The sequence below is a fragment of the Uloborus diversus genome, chromosome 1 (assembly GCF_026930045.1).
Source record: "Uloborus diversus isolate 005 chromosome 1, Udiv.v.3.1, whole genome shotgun sequence".
Classification (NCBI taxonomy): Eukaryota; Metazoa; Arthropoda; class Arachnida; order Araneae; family Uloboridae; genus Uloborus; species Uloborus diversus.
In genome coordinates, this window is record NC_072731.1 from 39,674,593 (window position 1) to 39,691,632 (window position 17,040).

General features: G+C 35.1%; 1 protein-coding gene across 1 annotated transcript in view; it reads right to left on the reverse strand.

The window, feature by feature from the left end:
- Positions 1-13,323, reverse strand: part of LOC129229454 (focadhesin-like) — a gene marked incomplete in the record, with an annotated part of 113,314 nt that extends 99,991 nt beyond the window's left edge. Inside the window, 3 exon segments of the mRNA XM_054863771.1 lie at positions 6,288-6,442; positions 11,446-11,517; positions 13,167-13,323. Of these exon segments, the coding sequence (XP_054719746.1) occupies positions 6,288-6,442; positions 11,446-11,517; positions 13,167-13,220 (281 nt within the window).
- Positions 13,324-17,040: the final 3,717 nt, after the last annotated feature.

The window sequence follows — 17,040 nt, forward strand, 5'->3', positions numbered from 1 at the left end:
AATGCAAGTTTTCAAAATTTGTTAAACATGTAATTACAAAAAGTAAAGTTTCCAAAAGCAAAAAATCATTTCCATTACATTAAAGGGAAAGAAGCTGTGAAAATAATTTATTTCAGATTGAAAACCATGATCTTTTCCCTATCCTTGCTACTAGTTTTTATTAATATGTATGTACAGGGCATGCAAATGGGGGGGGGGGGGACACCTGTTGGCCAAGGCCCAAACCTGAAGGGGATAAACAAGATGCAGGGGGGCCCAGAAGAAAAGTCATTTGTGATGGTTCCCAAAATTTCTGTGCACGCCCCTGTGTATGTATGTCAGGGGTGAATTAATTGTTTCTGCACTGCTTTTCGACAAAAGTAAATTCTCTTGTCACATAAAATTGGTCATGACACCGTAGGATTCTTTTTACTGGCATTGCAGTAATGGAAAACTTAGGGTCTTATTCACAATAAAATATTAATTGCTTCTGCTGAATGAAATTAACTTTACATCTCACTCATTATTCAAGATATTTTAACATGTTTCTTAAAAAGACTAAACCAAGGTTAGAAAAAACTGCAGATAATTATGCTTTACTTGAGTCTTACATACTATACAACAAATATTCTTCTGGCACTGATACATAAACATCAATACTTAAAAATACCAACTATTAATTAGGACTCGACCGATGCATTGGCGCCGATGGTTCAACAATTTAGCCATCGGCATCGGCGGCCGATGCTAACTTGCAGGAAACATCGGCCCATCGGCCTTAAAAAAATTGAAAAGCCGATGGAACTGGCCGATGTTTTCAAAAAAAAAAAAGACCTTTGCTGTTTTACTTTTTGATGCAAAGTAAAGGGAGTTATTGTTTTCATATAAAATTGTTTACTTAAACTTCAGTATGAATTTCTATTTTAGTCACCCCTGAAAGAGTTTTTAATACTGCATTCAGGTACCAAACAAGTTAATTATTGCGTTGTTTCTTGCAGCTGGATGTACGTATGTGTATCTCTCATAAGTCCTAACTCAAAAATGGTAAGCTGTAGAAGGATAAATTTTCGCATGTGTGGTGTGAGTACGTTCCAGTTGTGCACTTCCCTTTTTGTTTGTTCCCTTTTTGTTCGGGTGTTCTAAAAAGCCTATTTACTCATTTTTTGTGGCTATTAATTACTTATTTCAATACAAAACTAATATAGTGTCTCAGTCTGACGATCTTTTGGTGATGCACTCTATAACAAAAAAATTGACGCCCCAAGAAGGAGTGATCCGACTGAGACGAAAATTGGTGGATAGGAAGACAATGCACAGAATAGTAAATGATTAAATCCTTAGAACAATTGAATAATTTATGTCAGAGTTATGGAAACAAGTTCAATAAAGTATTCTCTAGCCTTCCCGCCTCTAGCCTAGATACAAGCTGAAGCACGACGTGAGAAACACCGATAAAGCTCCCAGAGGTTGTCCTTCGGTATTTCCGGCCCAAATTCGCTCAAATTGTTGGACAAGGTTATCAACATTCCTTGCCAGATGCAATCGTCATCAGATCATATCCCAGATATGCTCGATGGGAGAGAGATCTGACGATCTGGCAGGCCATGGAAGAGTTTGTGAAGCTTGCAGACCATTCATATAAACACATGCCGTATGTTATCTCGCATTGTCCTGCTGAAAACCAGTCGAGGGTAATGCAAAAGGAACGGCAATAAAACAGGTCTTGTGCAGTAAGTGTATCTCTAATTACGACCAAAGGGGTCCAGTTATCAAAGGAAATGGCACCTCAGACCATAATGCCTTGTTGAGGGCCAGTGTGGCATGCAAAAGTGAAACTAGAATCCCTCCTCTGCCCTGGGTGTCTCCAAACATGTCTTCGATGATCGTCATGACACAGTTGGAAGCGGGATTCGTTGCTAAAGACTATACATCCCCAGTCGGCGCCATTCCAACCTGATCGAGTCATGCACCACTGTAATCTGGCCCAGCAGTGTGTGGCCATCAGTGGCAGGTGGCGTAACGGTCGGTGCTAGTGCAGATTTCGTTGTCCCAACCGTCTGTAAATGGTCATGATGGACACTAGTTTTTGGGTTGAACGTCTGATAGTTCATAGAGATGAAGAAAGCGCTGTGACAGCTGATCGGACAATCACACTGTCATCACAATCTGTTGTGATCCAGGTTGACCGCTAACATCCTGACGCTGAACTCTGCCATTTTCCTCCCATGCTTGTCAGCATCTTCCAATCGCCGCATCGCTTCGACTCGAATGAAGAGCGATTCTCCGATTTGATCAACCGGCCTCTTTCAATCCAATGATATGACCTCGTTTAAACTCTGACAGTTGCTCGTAATGAGCAGGAACCATGCGGCGAGGCATTTTTAAGTTGTTGAAAGGTAGTCTGAATCGCAATCAAACTGAAAGTTTTAACAACTGTTGAAGAACTGCTCTTTATATACATCTTCTGGATGCGCAGTTTCGATGTGCTGGAGATCAAACTATTCATTCATTGGACACCAAATTTCAATCATTTGCACATCTGGTCAAACCAATTATGCATACAAAATTTCAAAGCAATTGGATGATTGCTTCTTGATGCGTCGAATTTTTTGCTATAGTGAATATTGCCGAACTGGAGACCATGGAAACAAATATGAGATGGTGAAACCCCTTTTTGTGTTATTTTGTTATTCCCGTTGAACCGAACGTAATTTTTGGAACTCTTGCATGCTCCCCCTCTTCCCCTCCCTGTATTTCTGAAATGAAACTCTAGTTGCACATCCGAGTTGTTTAAAACTAACACCATTCATAAAATTAGAGATTTCTTTACTAATACTACTTACTACTTACTAATACTACTTACTTTAGACTTAATCTATTGTTTAGGAAGAATTTACAGCATTTATGTAAAAAATTTATTAAAGACGTTTTGAATGGTGACATAATACGGAAATTAAAGGGACTTTTGAATTTTTTTCTTCGGAAGTGCTGAAGTCGACTCAGAAACTCTTCCGAGACATTGGTGGTAGCGGTACTGTACTAAACAAATGAGGCCGAAGTTGGGAACAAAGTTTAATGTTGTGAGTTACTCCAAAATCAGCGCGTGACCCCCCCCCTCCCCTCCCTCGTCGTTTCAAGCACTGCTTAAATATTTGGTGATTATTTATTTTGCTCAAGAAATGTCATTTTGCGTATTTCTCATTCTTGTTTCATCTTTATTTCGTAATGCGCCATCTTTTTTGCATTATTTATAGCGATCGATTTTTTTTCTATTATAAGTAATTATTTTCATGTAATTTTATAAAATCAATGAACGAGTTATTTTCTTTTCATCATATTTTTAATAATATGTTATAGAAAAGTTTCAAGGATTTCCTATTAAGCAATTTTTTTAAATTTCAGCAAATTGCTCTTAAAGTGAAAAAATTAATTTGAACTTGTTTGAAGTGCTTCATAAAAGATTTTAAACAATCAAATTGTTCAATATTATGTGTGCAAACATCAGATCAAGTATTATATGTATTCAGTTATTATTAACTTGGAGTAAATATCGAGTTTTTTATTTATTTTATTGTAGCTGCGTTTTAAGAACCTCACTTTTTTCATGGTTATTTCTTTTTTCAGAAAAATTTATGTCAGTGTTATAGCTTTTATGAAAAATGCAAATTTTTCTATTCATAAATTTTAAATAAGTATAAAAATATTCCTATTATGATTTAATATTGTAATTTATCTGTTACCTTTTTTGTTTAATTTCATGACTAAAAAATGTCAACGTGCAATCTTTCCACTTTAATTGCGTAATTTGTTGACGGTTTCATATTTTTATTCTTAAATTCTTTTTGAATAACTAAACAACATAATTTAAAGTTTTTTAACTATGTATAGTGTACATAATCCATACATTATTGCAATATTGCTGAAATCTTAGTTATATGTTCAATTTATAAAAAAAAAATCAGTTGGTTATTAAACAGTGTTTTTGTTTTTCTTCCTTTTTTTTGGCTGTCGTTCTTTCTCTATCATCATACAATTGTCGAAAAAAGAGAAGCATAACTACATCCTATATAGATTGTACGTAGTACGATCTAAAATTTCGGGGACAAGCTGTACAATGCCTTACCCAGAATAGTTCACATTACCGAAGCACATCCACCTTCAAAGCGTCACCTTGAGGAACTATGTACTTCTGCCAGTGTTCATATAACTTTTGGAAACACTCCTAGAAGCATTTTTCGCAGCCTACTATGATGCAGCTTTATCTTCTCTTGACGGAAGAAAGCGGCGTCCATGCAAATGGTTTTTTTTTTGCTGGGAACAGGTAAGAGTCACACGGAGCTAAGTCCGACAAAACGTTGTTATTTGTTTGTCAGATCAGAGCATTGATCAATCAAACCGTGCATCCTCAACATGAAAGTCGCCTTCTTCCCAACGATGAAGTTAAAGCAGCAGCGCAAGTGGCCTTACAGGAAGTTGAGAAAAATGGCTGCCAGGACTGCTCTTAGAAGCTATAAGAACGTTGGCATAGTCGTTCAAAGTGATTATTTTGTAAATAGATATGCTTCGGTAATGTGAACTATTCAGGGTAAGGTTTTATACTGCTTGTCCTCGAACTTTTAGATCCTACTATGTACGTATGAGTTTTCAACTTACTATTTCACAACGTTTCTGAGTGACGCAAGTTTACGTGTATGAAGACATCACAAGAGAACTTGCAATAATTAACTGAGGAGGTGTTCAAAATGGATATTTTGGTCATCTATATGTTCTTTGGTACATATGCGTGTACAGATGTGCCGAAAAAACTTGTGAAGTTTAAATTGGGTGATCGTAAAATAGAAATTAGTTCGAAATTTGATTTTTATTTTTTGATTACAAGTCCTTATTTGTAGAAAGAAAGTAAAGTGAAATGAATAAATGATCCTTTAAATCCCTGACAATCTTATCAATTTATTTCCGTTAGATTTTTTTTTTTTAATGCCATCGGCCAACGGCATCGGCCATTTGGAGGAAAACAATCGGCATCGGCCCATCGGCGAAAAAATGCCATTGGTCGAGCCCTACTATTAATGCATCATAACAGTAATTGAAGGGATTCCTTTTCAGCACCTTCACTTTTTTCTATTAAAATTGATTTGTAAGTTAAGTTTAAAAAAGAAGGAAAATAGCTGCTTGATAATCTTTTCTTATGCAATGAAAAACAGTGTTAATAAAAAAAAGAGAACATAAAACTAAGTTTCATGATGGCACCTATAGGACAAGTTTTTAGGCGTCAAAACTTAAGTGCCACTTTTAATGAATCAAATACATGTGTATATCCAAACATATATATATATATATATATTTAAAGAGATATGTGCACTATGCATGCTATATACTGCTGATAGCTTAAATGTAAAACATACAACAAAGAAAAGATTTTTTTAAAGACAATTTAAAGACAATCATGGCTCTTAATCACAGTGTGTCAGAAAAGAAAAGCTTACAGTAACAAAAGAATGGCCTTTCTGGCATTTGACAAAATACCCATATGATCCATTTGTCCTTGATGAGCAAATTATATTTTACTTGCTTTGTTGGGAATACAATCATGCTGGTGAGCTCTGAATAATTAAGAGAATGTTTTGTTGCTATGATACTGCATATAAACTATTTGTCTCTGTTGTCAATAACTCAATGTCAATGTTGTTGTCAGGCCTGACCGGAGGCCATGTCAGCCTAGTCGAAAACTAAAGGCCCAGGTCATTAAGGGGCCCAGCAACACTTGAGACGCAAAAAAAGAAAAGGAGAGAAAAAAAGGAAGAAAAAAAAGGGATGGGGGCGGGGGGACTCCCAAAAAGAGATTTAACATAAAGATTACGTAAAATTTACTCTTTTGGTATTTACTGTTGAGTTACTTAAAATATATTCAGTAAGTTACCGCCCTATAGCCAGGGCTAAGGCAGAAATACGTGAAATACACCGCCAGCTCAGTCATTTCCAGCCGAGGACTGCAGTTTCGTGCTTATTAGCACTCAACAGCTAACTCTGAGTGCTAATAAGCACGAAACTGCAGTCCTCAGCTGGAAATGACTGAGCTGGCAGTGTATTTCACTTACTTAAAATAGAGATTATTGTTTTCTAGTTAGCAGTTTTGAATTTTTTTCTTTCACCGCCTTTTTTTTCTTTTTTTGGAGGGCGGGAGGGGTCCAGTATCTTAACTGACAAGCCTTGGCTCTGTGTGCCCCTGTTTGTAGTTATAAAAATATGATAGCTTTCAATTATTTCTATAATGTCCATACAAACATTTACCAAGCTTAAATATTTACCTAGCAGATTTGACATAGCTAAGAAATTTGTTGACTGCTAGTTGAGAACTGATGGATTTGTTTTCAACAAGTAACACTATAGCTTGAACTGCAAGGCTTGAAGTGAAAGATGCATCATCAGTACAAGATTCCCAAATCAAATTTAACTCTGGAATCTAAAGAATTAAAAAATTCCAAAACAGATAAATTAATAAGAAGCCAGAAACAAAGGAAACAGTACAAAAGTTATAAGTAAATAGCTACATCTTATTTTAATTCTGAAAACTAGAACTTTAATTGAGCTGGATATTTTTTTTAATTGTTACTTTCATCAAGGTGACAGTTTAAAACAGAATCTTAGCGTTTTTTTAAAACTAACATCTCAATCTGAACACTAATTTATCATCAATTCAATTTATTTAAAATGTCCCAAATGGAATAGATTTCAGTTACATTTAATACCAAAATAAAAAAGCTAAAAACTTTTAGTGGGAGAGCTCACAAAAGGATAAAATAGTTAAGAAATGTAGCTACATTCTCTCTATAAACCCTCATATGGGTCATTCTCCAGAAAACCTAACTTTTGAATGCAAATATTTTTCAATTTTGAAACCTTTAGTTTGTTTTTTTCATTCTTACATGAAAGTGTTACCTACTAGAAGTACCGTATTACCCCGCATTATCCGGCATGCTACAAAGTTCGAGGGTCACCAGATTTTCAATAACACTTGCCTGGTCCTTTCTGGCTTGTCGGAAAAATGGACATTAAGAAAAAAAATAGTGCTATAAAAAAATATATATTCAGCTTAAAAATGAATATAAGTTCTATACAGGGCCGTCCCAAGAGGGGGGCGAGCGGGGCAATCACCCCGGGCACCACGAAATGAGGGGGCACCGCAAGGTGCCCCCATTTCAACGGAACACGACGACATTCACACGAAATGAGGGGCGCAGCAAGGCGCCCCTCACCGTAGAAAATGCCCCGATTGCATAAAATTAGAGGCACATTGCGGCGCTCCCTCATTTTATGTATCATAGATACACAGTCGAAAACACAAAATACAGAATCATTGCAATGATTCTCTAATTTTTTTCCCTGGGCACGAAAATATTCCTCTCTCTGTCTCCAAAACATTAGTTTCCTTTGTATCATTGAAGCAGATATAATTTCTGAGAATATTTTGTTACTGTTTAGAATCAAACAAAAGGCACTTCTCCTATGTCTAGTTCTCATCATATTTGCTTGTTTGCTTGAACTCTGCCCCTGCGTGCAGTGACGTAACCAGAAAAATTTTAAGGGGGCACATTGAAAAAAACAAAAAACATTTTTTTTTTTGATCTGATAGGAAAAAAAGGTGTCCAGTCAAAAGTTTGAAACTTCTAGTTTTGAAAACACAATTTTAGCCTTAAAAACGCAACTATAGTTCATGTTTATTGACGTTAGGGAGGGAGCTCAGAAACTGTTTCCGATCATTTTTTTAAATAGATTAATATTAGTTCCTTCTCCTCCAGCAAGTTTTCGAAATTGAAGTTTCAAAAACGCAACTTTAGACAAACTATGAATATTTTATGGACGTTAGAATCTGGAGCATTTCCCAGGAAAATTGTTTAAAATAATGGTTCAATAACTTTAAGCCATGTTTTACATTCAGGGGCAATTCCACTTAAGTTTTTTGTAAGTGTTGTTTAAAAAACCCATTTTTTGTGATATTAAAGAAAGGCGGCATAGGTCCCCTTGCACGAATATTTTCTTAAACTTAAGTCTTAAAACGCAATTTGTAAGGCCATATTTTGTAATATTAGGGCTAGTGATTTTTCGAAATTAGAGCTCTAAAACGCAATTCTGAGCAATTTTCGATGTTGTTGAGCATTTGTGAGCTTCTCCCTAAAACTTATAAATATTTGATGCAAAAGAATAACATCTTTGTTTATAACACATATGAAAGTTGGTATTCCGTTGCGGCAAGTAAAACCACAAAAGTACTCTTGAAAAGAATCATTGGATGAGTCCAGATCGAAATCTAATTTTGATGTAATTTACTTCGATAAATACATTTTCTATTTATAACCAGCAACTAATTTATTTGTGTTCTTAGTTTGATCAATATGAATAACCAGTTCAGTTTTAATTGTTAGTTTTTTATTAAGTGCAATAACATTTTACTAGATAAATATTTGGATTTTTAACATTTCCATTTTTCGAAAAGTTTTTGGGGCATTAATGTTTTACAAATATTAGAAACATGTTCATTGCTTGTCTTTTAATTTGTATTATGCATAGCCTACTGATTGTTCTGTTCATTAATATGTAAGAAATTCAAGTATGTATTATGCACTGATGTTATAGCTAACTTGATGTTTCTGTGTGTATGGGGGGGGGGGCGCCAGGAAACTTTCGCCCTGGGCGCCGTCAGAGCTTCGGATGTCCCTGGTTCTATACATATCTTATTAGTATTAATAAACAGTTAAACTTTGTAAAAATATTGACTAACAATGTCATTTATTATTTTAACAAAAAAAAATAATAATGAACAATCATATAAAAATTAAATTAAAACTAATACAAATACAAATGTGACGACCAGCAACAGGCACTGGGCCCAGCTAGGCTGGTCCTAGTCAATTAATTAGTCCCCAATGAAGATCAATGGCCCTCTTAAAGCTATCCACTCCCTTGCTCATTACCACCTCTTCCGGTAAGCTATTCCAAGTGCCAACGACCCTGCTAAAGTAGTAGTTTTTCCTGATTTCCAAGTTAGCCTGAGATTTAAATAGCTTAAAACAATGACCCCTTGTCCTGCTTTCCCCGCAAAAATTTAATCCATTTACATCTTTCATTTTGATAAATTTAAGTAACTGAATCATGTCCCCTCTGACTCTCCTTTGCTCCAGGCTATACATGTTAAGCCTATTAAGTCTGGTATCATAATCTAAATCTGAGAGTCCCCTTACTAATTTAGTTACCCTTCTTTGAACCCTTTCCAATACAAAAATATCTTTCTTCAGATAAGGCGACCAAAACTGAACAGCATACTCCAAATGAGGTCTTACTAAACTCCTATATAAAGGCAGAAGAACTTTCTTAGATTTGTTTGAAATAGATCTATTGATGAACCCAAGCATTTTGTTGGCTTTGTTACTAGCAATACTGCACTGTTGACTAAACTTGAAGTCCTGATTTATAAAGACACCCAGATCCATAACATTTTCTGCCTGATTTATGACTGAACCCTGTAAACGATCTCATAAGCTTATTTCCATGACCTAAGTGTAGCACTTGACATTTCCCTACATTAACTGCCATACCCCATTTATCTGCCCACTTAGTAATATGATCTAAATCCTCTTGCAGCTGTTTTACTTGTTCTTCATTTTCGACAATCCCCATAACTTTTACATCGTCAGCAAAACAATTCATGCTTCCAGAAATATTATCATTGATGTCATTCATAAATATAATAAACAAAAGAGGCCCTAAAACTGATCCCTGAGGAACCCCACTTAAAACATCACTCCAATTAGAATGATTTCCTCTCACAACTACTCTTTGCTTCCTACCAGTAAGCCAATTTCTAACCCAAAGTAAAGTTTTTCCTCCTATTCCAATGTCAGCTAACTTGCTGAGAAGAGCAACATGCGGTACCTTGTCAAAAGCTTTTTGAAAATCAATATAAACAACATCCACACATTTTTTGTTATCTAAAGCTGAGGTAACCTTGTCGTAGAAATGCAATAAATTAGTAGTATAGGATTTACCTTTCCTGAAACCATACTGCAAACTAGTCAACAGACTATTAGTCTCTAAGAACATCATGATCTTAATTTTGATCAAAGTTTCGAAGATCTTACAAATCACCGAAGTCAAACTTACAGGTCTATAATTCCCAGCAATACCTTTAGACCCCTTCTTGAAGAGTGGCATTATGTTAGCCAGCTTCCAGTCCTCTGGCACCGTCCCCGAGTTATAAGAAGCATTGAAAATATTCAAAATAACATCCACTAATTCCTCTGCACATTCAACTAAAATTTTTGGATAAATATTATCTGGTCCCGGAGCTTTAGTTGCTTTAATCTTTTTCAAATGAAATAAAACCTCCTCCCTGGAAAATACAAAATCCTCAAGCTGTATAATAGCTTGTGTCTTGTTAGTGTCAACTGTTGGAGTCAGTTACCTAGTCAAAACTAAGTAAGTAAATATCTAAGCAATAAGTTACTACCTCAAACCAGTGCTAAAGAATTTACCATAGCTATTCAATAAAGAAAAAATAAACTTACCTGTCTAAAAGAGCATAAAATCATTTATTAAAAAAAAAAAAAGAACAAATTGCTGTAACAATGAGTGCTTCTGATTTGGTTACTTTATTTGCATATAATTAAATTCCTACCATAAATAACAAGAGCATGCAATACACTTTTTTTTTTAAAGATGGTTACTTTCGGGAATTTTTTTTCCTTATAGTGGTTTGCTTTCTGATTGGAACTGATTGGGGAGATTTACTTTTGTTTCATTTAAACCTCAAATTATATGGCGTGCCGGAAAATTTCAATTTCCAGGCATGCTGGACAATTTCGCTTTCTTTTTTGGCATGCCGGTCAACTTTGCTTTTTTCCAGCATGACGGATAAGGCGGGGTAACATGGTATATCTAAAATACGTTGTTAAAATACTGAAAGCAAATTCAGTGCAAATTAAAATTTTAAAAGCAAAGAAAGTTTGAAGGACAGTCATCCAGTTTAAATGTTTTGATACTATTCAAAATTTATTGAAAAATTGGCAAGACTAAGGACGAAACCAGAGGCCCTAAACAAATCTTGGAAATGAGTCTCTCCTGCATTAAAAAATTTGAATTTTTTGTACCCAAAAACGTCAACATGATCACCCTTAAAATGATAGTCAACACCCGCCGCTGGCTGGATCATGGGTTGCTTGCCTCCTGATGTGGATTTAAAAAAAAAAACAGCTACCTTCAAGGCTCAATTCAACTGATTAAACCATTTATAATGAAGTTGCAGGGGACCCTAAAGTGTAATGTGATGTGGTTCTGATATTTTCTGGATTCACTTAAATCGCCGAAAGATTTTTAGGCAAAACAGGATTTTTTCTGACAGTCTAATATGCATATGAAAACCCATCATGATTAACATAATTTATAAGGACTACAATATTTTAAATTTCTTACTTGCAGTGATGCAGAAGTTAGGATTTCGCCTTTAGCTTTCTTTTTGATGACAGCAATGAGTTTTTGGATGCACTATTGGGAATTAAAAGGAGAAATTACTAAGAAAACTCTTTCTTTGAGAGCAGAAAAATATATAAGTTCGTCTTGGGGAGATCTATAGAATAAGGTTACGGAAACTTTGCATAAATAACTTAAATGACAAAAATTTTTGTCTAAAAAGGATTTTAAAAACACAAATAGAGTTTTTTAAATCAGGCCCATGTAGGACCCAAAACTTAGCATTCAGAATGAAAGCAGGATCCGAAGTTTGGAAATTTACTATTATTACTTCTTTCAATTAAAAAACAAAATAAAAAACTATAACTCTTAGGTTTGAAAACAGAATGCTTTTAAGGCATAATAAGTTTGTTCCTTCTTATGAGTGATAACAAACCTTCTTTTCAGCACGTAAAAATTTAGGGAGCTCTGAGAAAAATTGAAAACGTTTTATCACGTTTTCGAAAAAAAAAAAAGAAAAAACGAAATAAAGTATGTTTCAAAAATAATCGGACATTTTCAATTTTCATACTAGTTTATAAAAAGGTTTCGTTTTCGCAATCAGGACTTTTTTTTAATTGTAGGAATTTTTCCCAATATTCAATCAAAGAAAAAATTCCTAGTGAATTCTACTGTTTCGATGAAAATTCGAGATATATATAATTTACTAGGGAATTCGGAAGAAGGCATCAATATTCGGGAGGCTCCCGAACAAATCAGGGGAGTTTGCGCTTACAGTACATGTAGCAAAAGGGAGCCATGGCACGCTAAAGAAGTATGGGGAGATATCCCGTATCTCATGGTGAGCAAGGCTCACACATTAAGGGGCAAACTCCCAGCTGAGCTGACGCCCAGCACGGGGATCTTTCATGGCGCAATAAGCACCAAGACCGTCCGTGGCTTAGATGACTATCGACCGTTGCACTCAGCCGTGCGGGGGGCCCGCTTTGCGGACCCCCTGGACGATGGAACCTATGGCTTACAGCTAAGTGGTGGGGTGTGTGCGGAGAAAAGTACATGTAGCAAAGTATTTTCAAGAACGAAAGAAAATCTGCTGTTTCGATGAAAATTCGAGAGATATATAATTTACTAGGGAATTCGGAAGAAGGCAACAATATTCGGGAGGCTCCCGAACAAATCAGGGGAGTTGGCGGTTACAGTACATGTAGCAAAAGGGAGCCATGGCACGCTAAAGAAGTATGGGGAGATATCCCGTATCTCATGGCGAGCAAGGCTCACACATTAAGGGGTAAACTCCCAGCTGAGCTGACGCCCAGCACGGGGATCTTCCCCGGCGCAATAAGCACCAAGACCGTCCGTGGCTTAGATGACTATCGACCGTTGCACTCAGCCGTGCGGGGGGGGGGGGGGGGGGGGGGGGGGGGGGGCGCTTTGCGGACCCCCTGGACGATGGAACCTATGGCTTACAGCTAAGTGGTGGGGTGTGTGCGGAGAAAAGTACATGTAGCAAAGTATTTTCAAGAACGAAAGAAAATTCATTAAAAAATGTTTCAACATAGCATTAAAATAGATCGTTATGTTCAAAGTTAAGATTTATAATTAAACAATAAAATCATTTTGGAATACATAGCTAAGTTTCAAATATTCAACGCATACGAAAAGTTGTAAGCGAAAAGTACAGGTTCAATTTTACTGCAAGCAGTATTGCATGAAAACCAACTTACATGAGATTGAACACTGACATCGTTAAATTTAAGCCTCGACTTGAAATCTTCCATCTTCTTCAACCTGAAACAAAAGAATCTGAAACTTTAAAGACAATGCTCGATATCGAGATGCTTAGTTGGCATTTTTTCTTTAAATGTTTCATAAGAATGACATTTCCGCCGGCGTAAGCATGCACATTGTGTTTACTCAAGTAACTGTTGCCAGATTGAAACTTAACAATTCTCAAGTTACGGTTTCTCCATTAGATTAAAAAAAATATTTTTTAAGGAGGAAACACCTATTCGATTCGTATTTCCGTGGGATTATTGAAGCAAACGTATGTATGGAGTAGAGTCCCTAGATCTTGTCGAGGCCCCATAATAGAGTCCCTGAATAGGGCCTTTAGTCATGGAGCTCATATTCTTAAAAGAAAGGTGGATTTGTTTTTTGTTCTGGGAGAGGAGTCAATTCGCAACTCCAACAAACTATAGGGGGCACTGCAGCCACCATCTAATGGCGGATGAAAAAGGTAAAACAAACGCACGCCGTAGCATAGAAAATGCTAATAAGCCTAGTAATTTTTGTTTGTATGTACGACTTTTTTGTTTTATTCTTTTTAAATCAATTTTTAAAGTCTTGTGGATATTCTGGCCCGCGTAGAAAGAAATGGAATTCAAGAATCATTACTATAAACGTTAGAAATTAATGCTAATTTTGAAGTTCGTAGTTGTATAGCCATTTCCTCGATTTTGAATTCATATTTATCAATTCTTGATGGAACTACATTTTCATTGTGGCCATAAGAACACTATTATAAATATTTCATGTAACGAAACCTTTATTTACCAGTGTTATCAAAAGAGGAAAATGATACTTCTTTGTCTTGTTTGGCTAGAGCTCTAATTGTTTTACATTTTTAGCTGAGTTATTTCTCAAATTGCCGAATAGGTTAATTTAAATTTTTTGTTTCGTTATGTTTCTAATTTCTGAATTATGATTTAATTCTGTCATGCATCATCAATAAAAATCTCACGGATACATGGTGGTAGTTTTCTTTTTATTTGATCTTCTATTATTATCGAATTCTGTAATCTTTCTACCATTTGAATTCACACATGATAAAAAATAAAAATGGTTTACAACTAACATGCGATCGCCAACGGTTCTTGGCTCACACAATACTATAAAACTATAACCCTAAACCATAATCGCACTATTTCGGAGATGAAAATTCTCAGCGTTAAACATTTTTCATTTCGTTCTACGATAATATATTCAAGAAAATATTTTGCGTACTGTCCATTCCAACTAAATGCTGCAGTAAAATAAGTTTAGTTAAATTAATTATTTTAAAACTAGGTGGAGATGAAAGCAGCCATTATTCTTCTGCTAAAGTCATCAAATCCTTCTTTCGAGCTTAAGATTAAAAAAAAATTCTTATATTCTTACAAATTCACACATAACAATAAAAATTTTTTTACCCGGTATAACGTTATCCTCTTTCAAAAAAAAAAAAAAAAGCATCGAATAGTCTAGCATATTCGTTGATAATTTCATGCAATGCGTTAATAAATACTCATAACAAACTGCCTATGTTTACCAACAGACACACGTGGAACGCAAAATGTTTTACCTTTTCTTTAATTTTGTAAATTACCGCAAGGTAGCGTATTCGAGGCCTGGAGTTGCGAATATATTCATGGGCAGAGGGGAAAACGGGAGAGAGCTCAATTGACTTCCCCTGGATTTTGAAAATATAATGTAATTACGCATTTTACATGTATTTTGATTTTTCTCCAATAAATGCATTGAATATACACTTTGCCCCCTCTTTCTTTCTGGAAAATTTTGAAATGAAGTGCCAGGCGCTAACTCTCCTTGAAAACTTATTCACAACTCCAATAAACTATCTGGGACGCTGCAGCCTCTGTCTAATAGCGGATGAAAAAGTTAAAACAAACAGATGCCGTAACTTATATCTTGCTTTGAAGCTTAATGAATGACAGTAATAGTTCATCGTGTTTGCTGTAATTTTCTCGAAAGAAAACACGTGGAACGGAACGTTTTACCTTTTTCTTTAGTATTGTCAATCACCGCAAGGTAGCGTATTCAAGCTCTGGAGTTGCGAATTAGCTTCCTAATATAAAAAAATATGCAAACGAGGTTTAATGTCTTCTTACTATACAAGTGTTCTGTTTTAACCTGTAAGACCTTTATTTTCGCACCCGATAGTTCTAGATGTATACTTCTAATTAATGTTTAAATTACTAAACATTTTCAAAACATATTTTGTAGGCTTGGAGAAACTTTTGTACTCATGTTTCAGCCATTCTGTTTCTAACTGAAAATCTGGTGAAAAACCAAGTTGCACATCACTCGAAGTCAAGGATAAAACAAAAATTTTGCTTGTTAAGTTTGGTTTGCTATCTACTTACATAAAAAATTTTATGTACAGAATGTACATTAAATTAAGTCTTGGCTAAAAGACGGACAAAAAATCCGACCTTTTTTCTTGTTGAATACTGTAAATGTTTTGTTTTAGAAATTATTCATCATTTTCTTCGGTAGAAGAGTCCCGTTGCGTATTGAGAAGAAAATACAGTGAAATCCCGTTACAACGAATACCGATACAACGAACAAAATATTCGGTTCCGTTTGAAAACTCATTAAGATAATTAATAAAAAATCTCATTTTAACGAAGAGATTTTTTTCAAAAATTCATTACAGCGAAATATTTTCTCAACATCAGCTGGAATATTTTGTACTTAATGCTGTTTTCAGAAACTAAAACTTTCACAAGTCGTTACGTGAAAACTCCGTTTGTACTTTCAAAACAGCCATTCAAGGTGGAAATGCATTCATGCTGAAACGTGTGTTGACGTGTGACAACAAAAGCTAGTGTCTATCCAAGCGCAGTCAATTTCTACACACCAAGCGCAAAGCTACCTGAGAATTCGGAAAGGGTTCTTGTGGTCAGTGTAATAACGTTTATGAATTAGAATCTTTTATAATGTCTACTGAGACCAAATCTCCCGCAAAAGAAAATACCAACACTTTTTGTGATGACGACCAATGAATAAAAGTTCAGTGTTCGATATTTTAATTTTTTTTCTTCAGAATAATTAATGTGTTAGTTATATTTAAGATCTTTTGTAAAAGTTGCAGATTTACTTATATTAGGTTGTAGGTTTGTAAAATTAACACTTTTATAAAAATAAAGTAAGTTTTTAGACGATTCCGTTACAACGAAATATTTTATCGGCCCCTTGGAGTTCGCTGTAACGGGATTTCACTGTATTAAACATTTTGTACAGGAAATAAAGCCCGTACATTTGTTTACCTGTGGATATTTCAATTTAATCTGAGATAAAACTTCATTTTCAATTGTGGATTACAACCTATTTTGCTATTGTCGATTATCAGCTTCTATTTTCAATATTTTCCAAAAATATTAATTTATACAAAAATAAGTTTTTTTTTCTGATTGTATTGATAGTTAAATTACAATGTGTACATTAGTAGTAATATTTTTAAGATATAGGTAAGCATTTCTTCTTTTTTTCACTGTATCGGTCATTCACTGTTGTTACGAATAATGGCTAATATGAAAAAATTTGTTTATTTTTGACATTTCATACTAACAGAGTTCATATATATGTTGTTGTTGTTACTTATGCCACTCGTGGATCCAAGCCCGAGTAGCAATGCTACACGATTGTAAGCAGTGGCGCACTCAGGATTTTTTCCTGGGAGGGGCTAGAATTTTAAAGGAAATCTGATACGTGAATAGAGAGGCAAAATCAGTGTTTTTCAACCTTTCCCAGATTTATGCAGATTTTGTTTTTAAATTTCGTATCAGTAAAGTTTTAGTACACAGCTTTTGTAAAAAA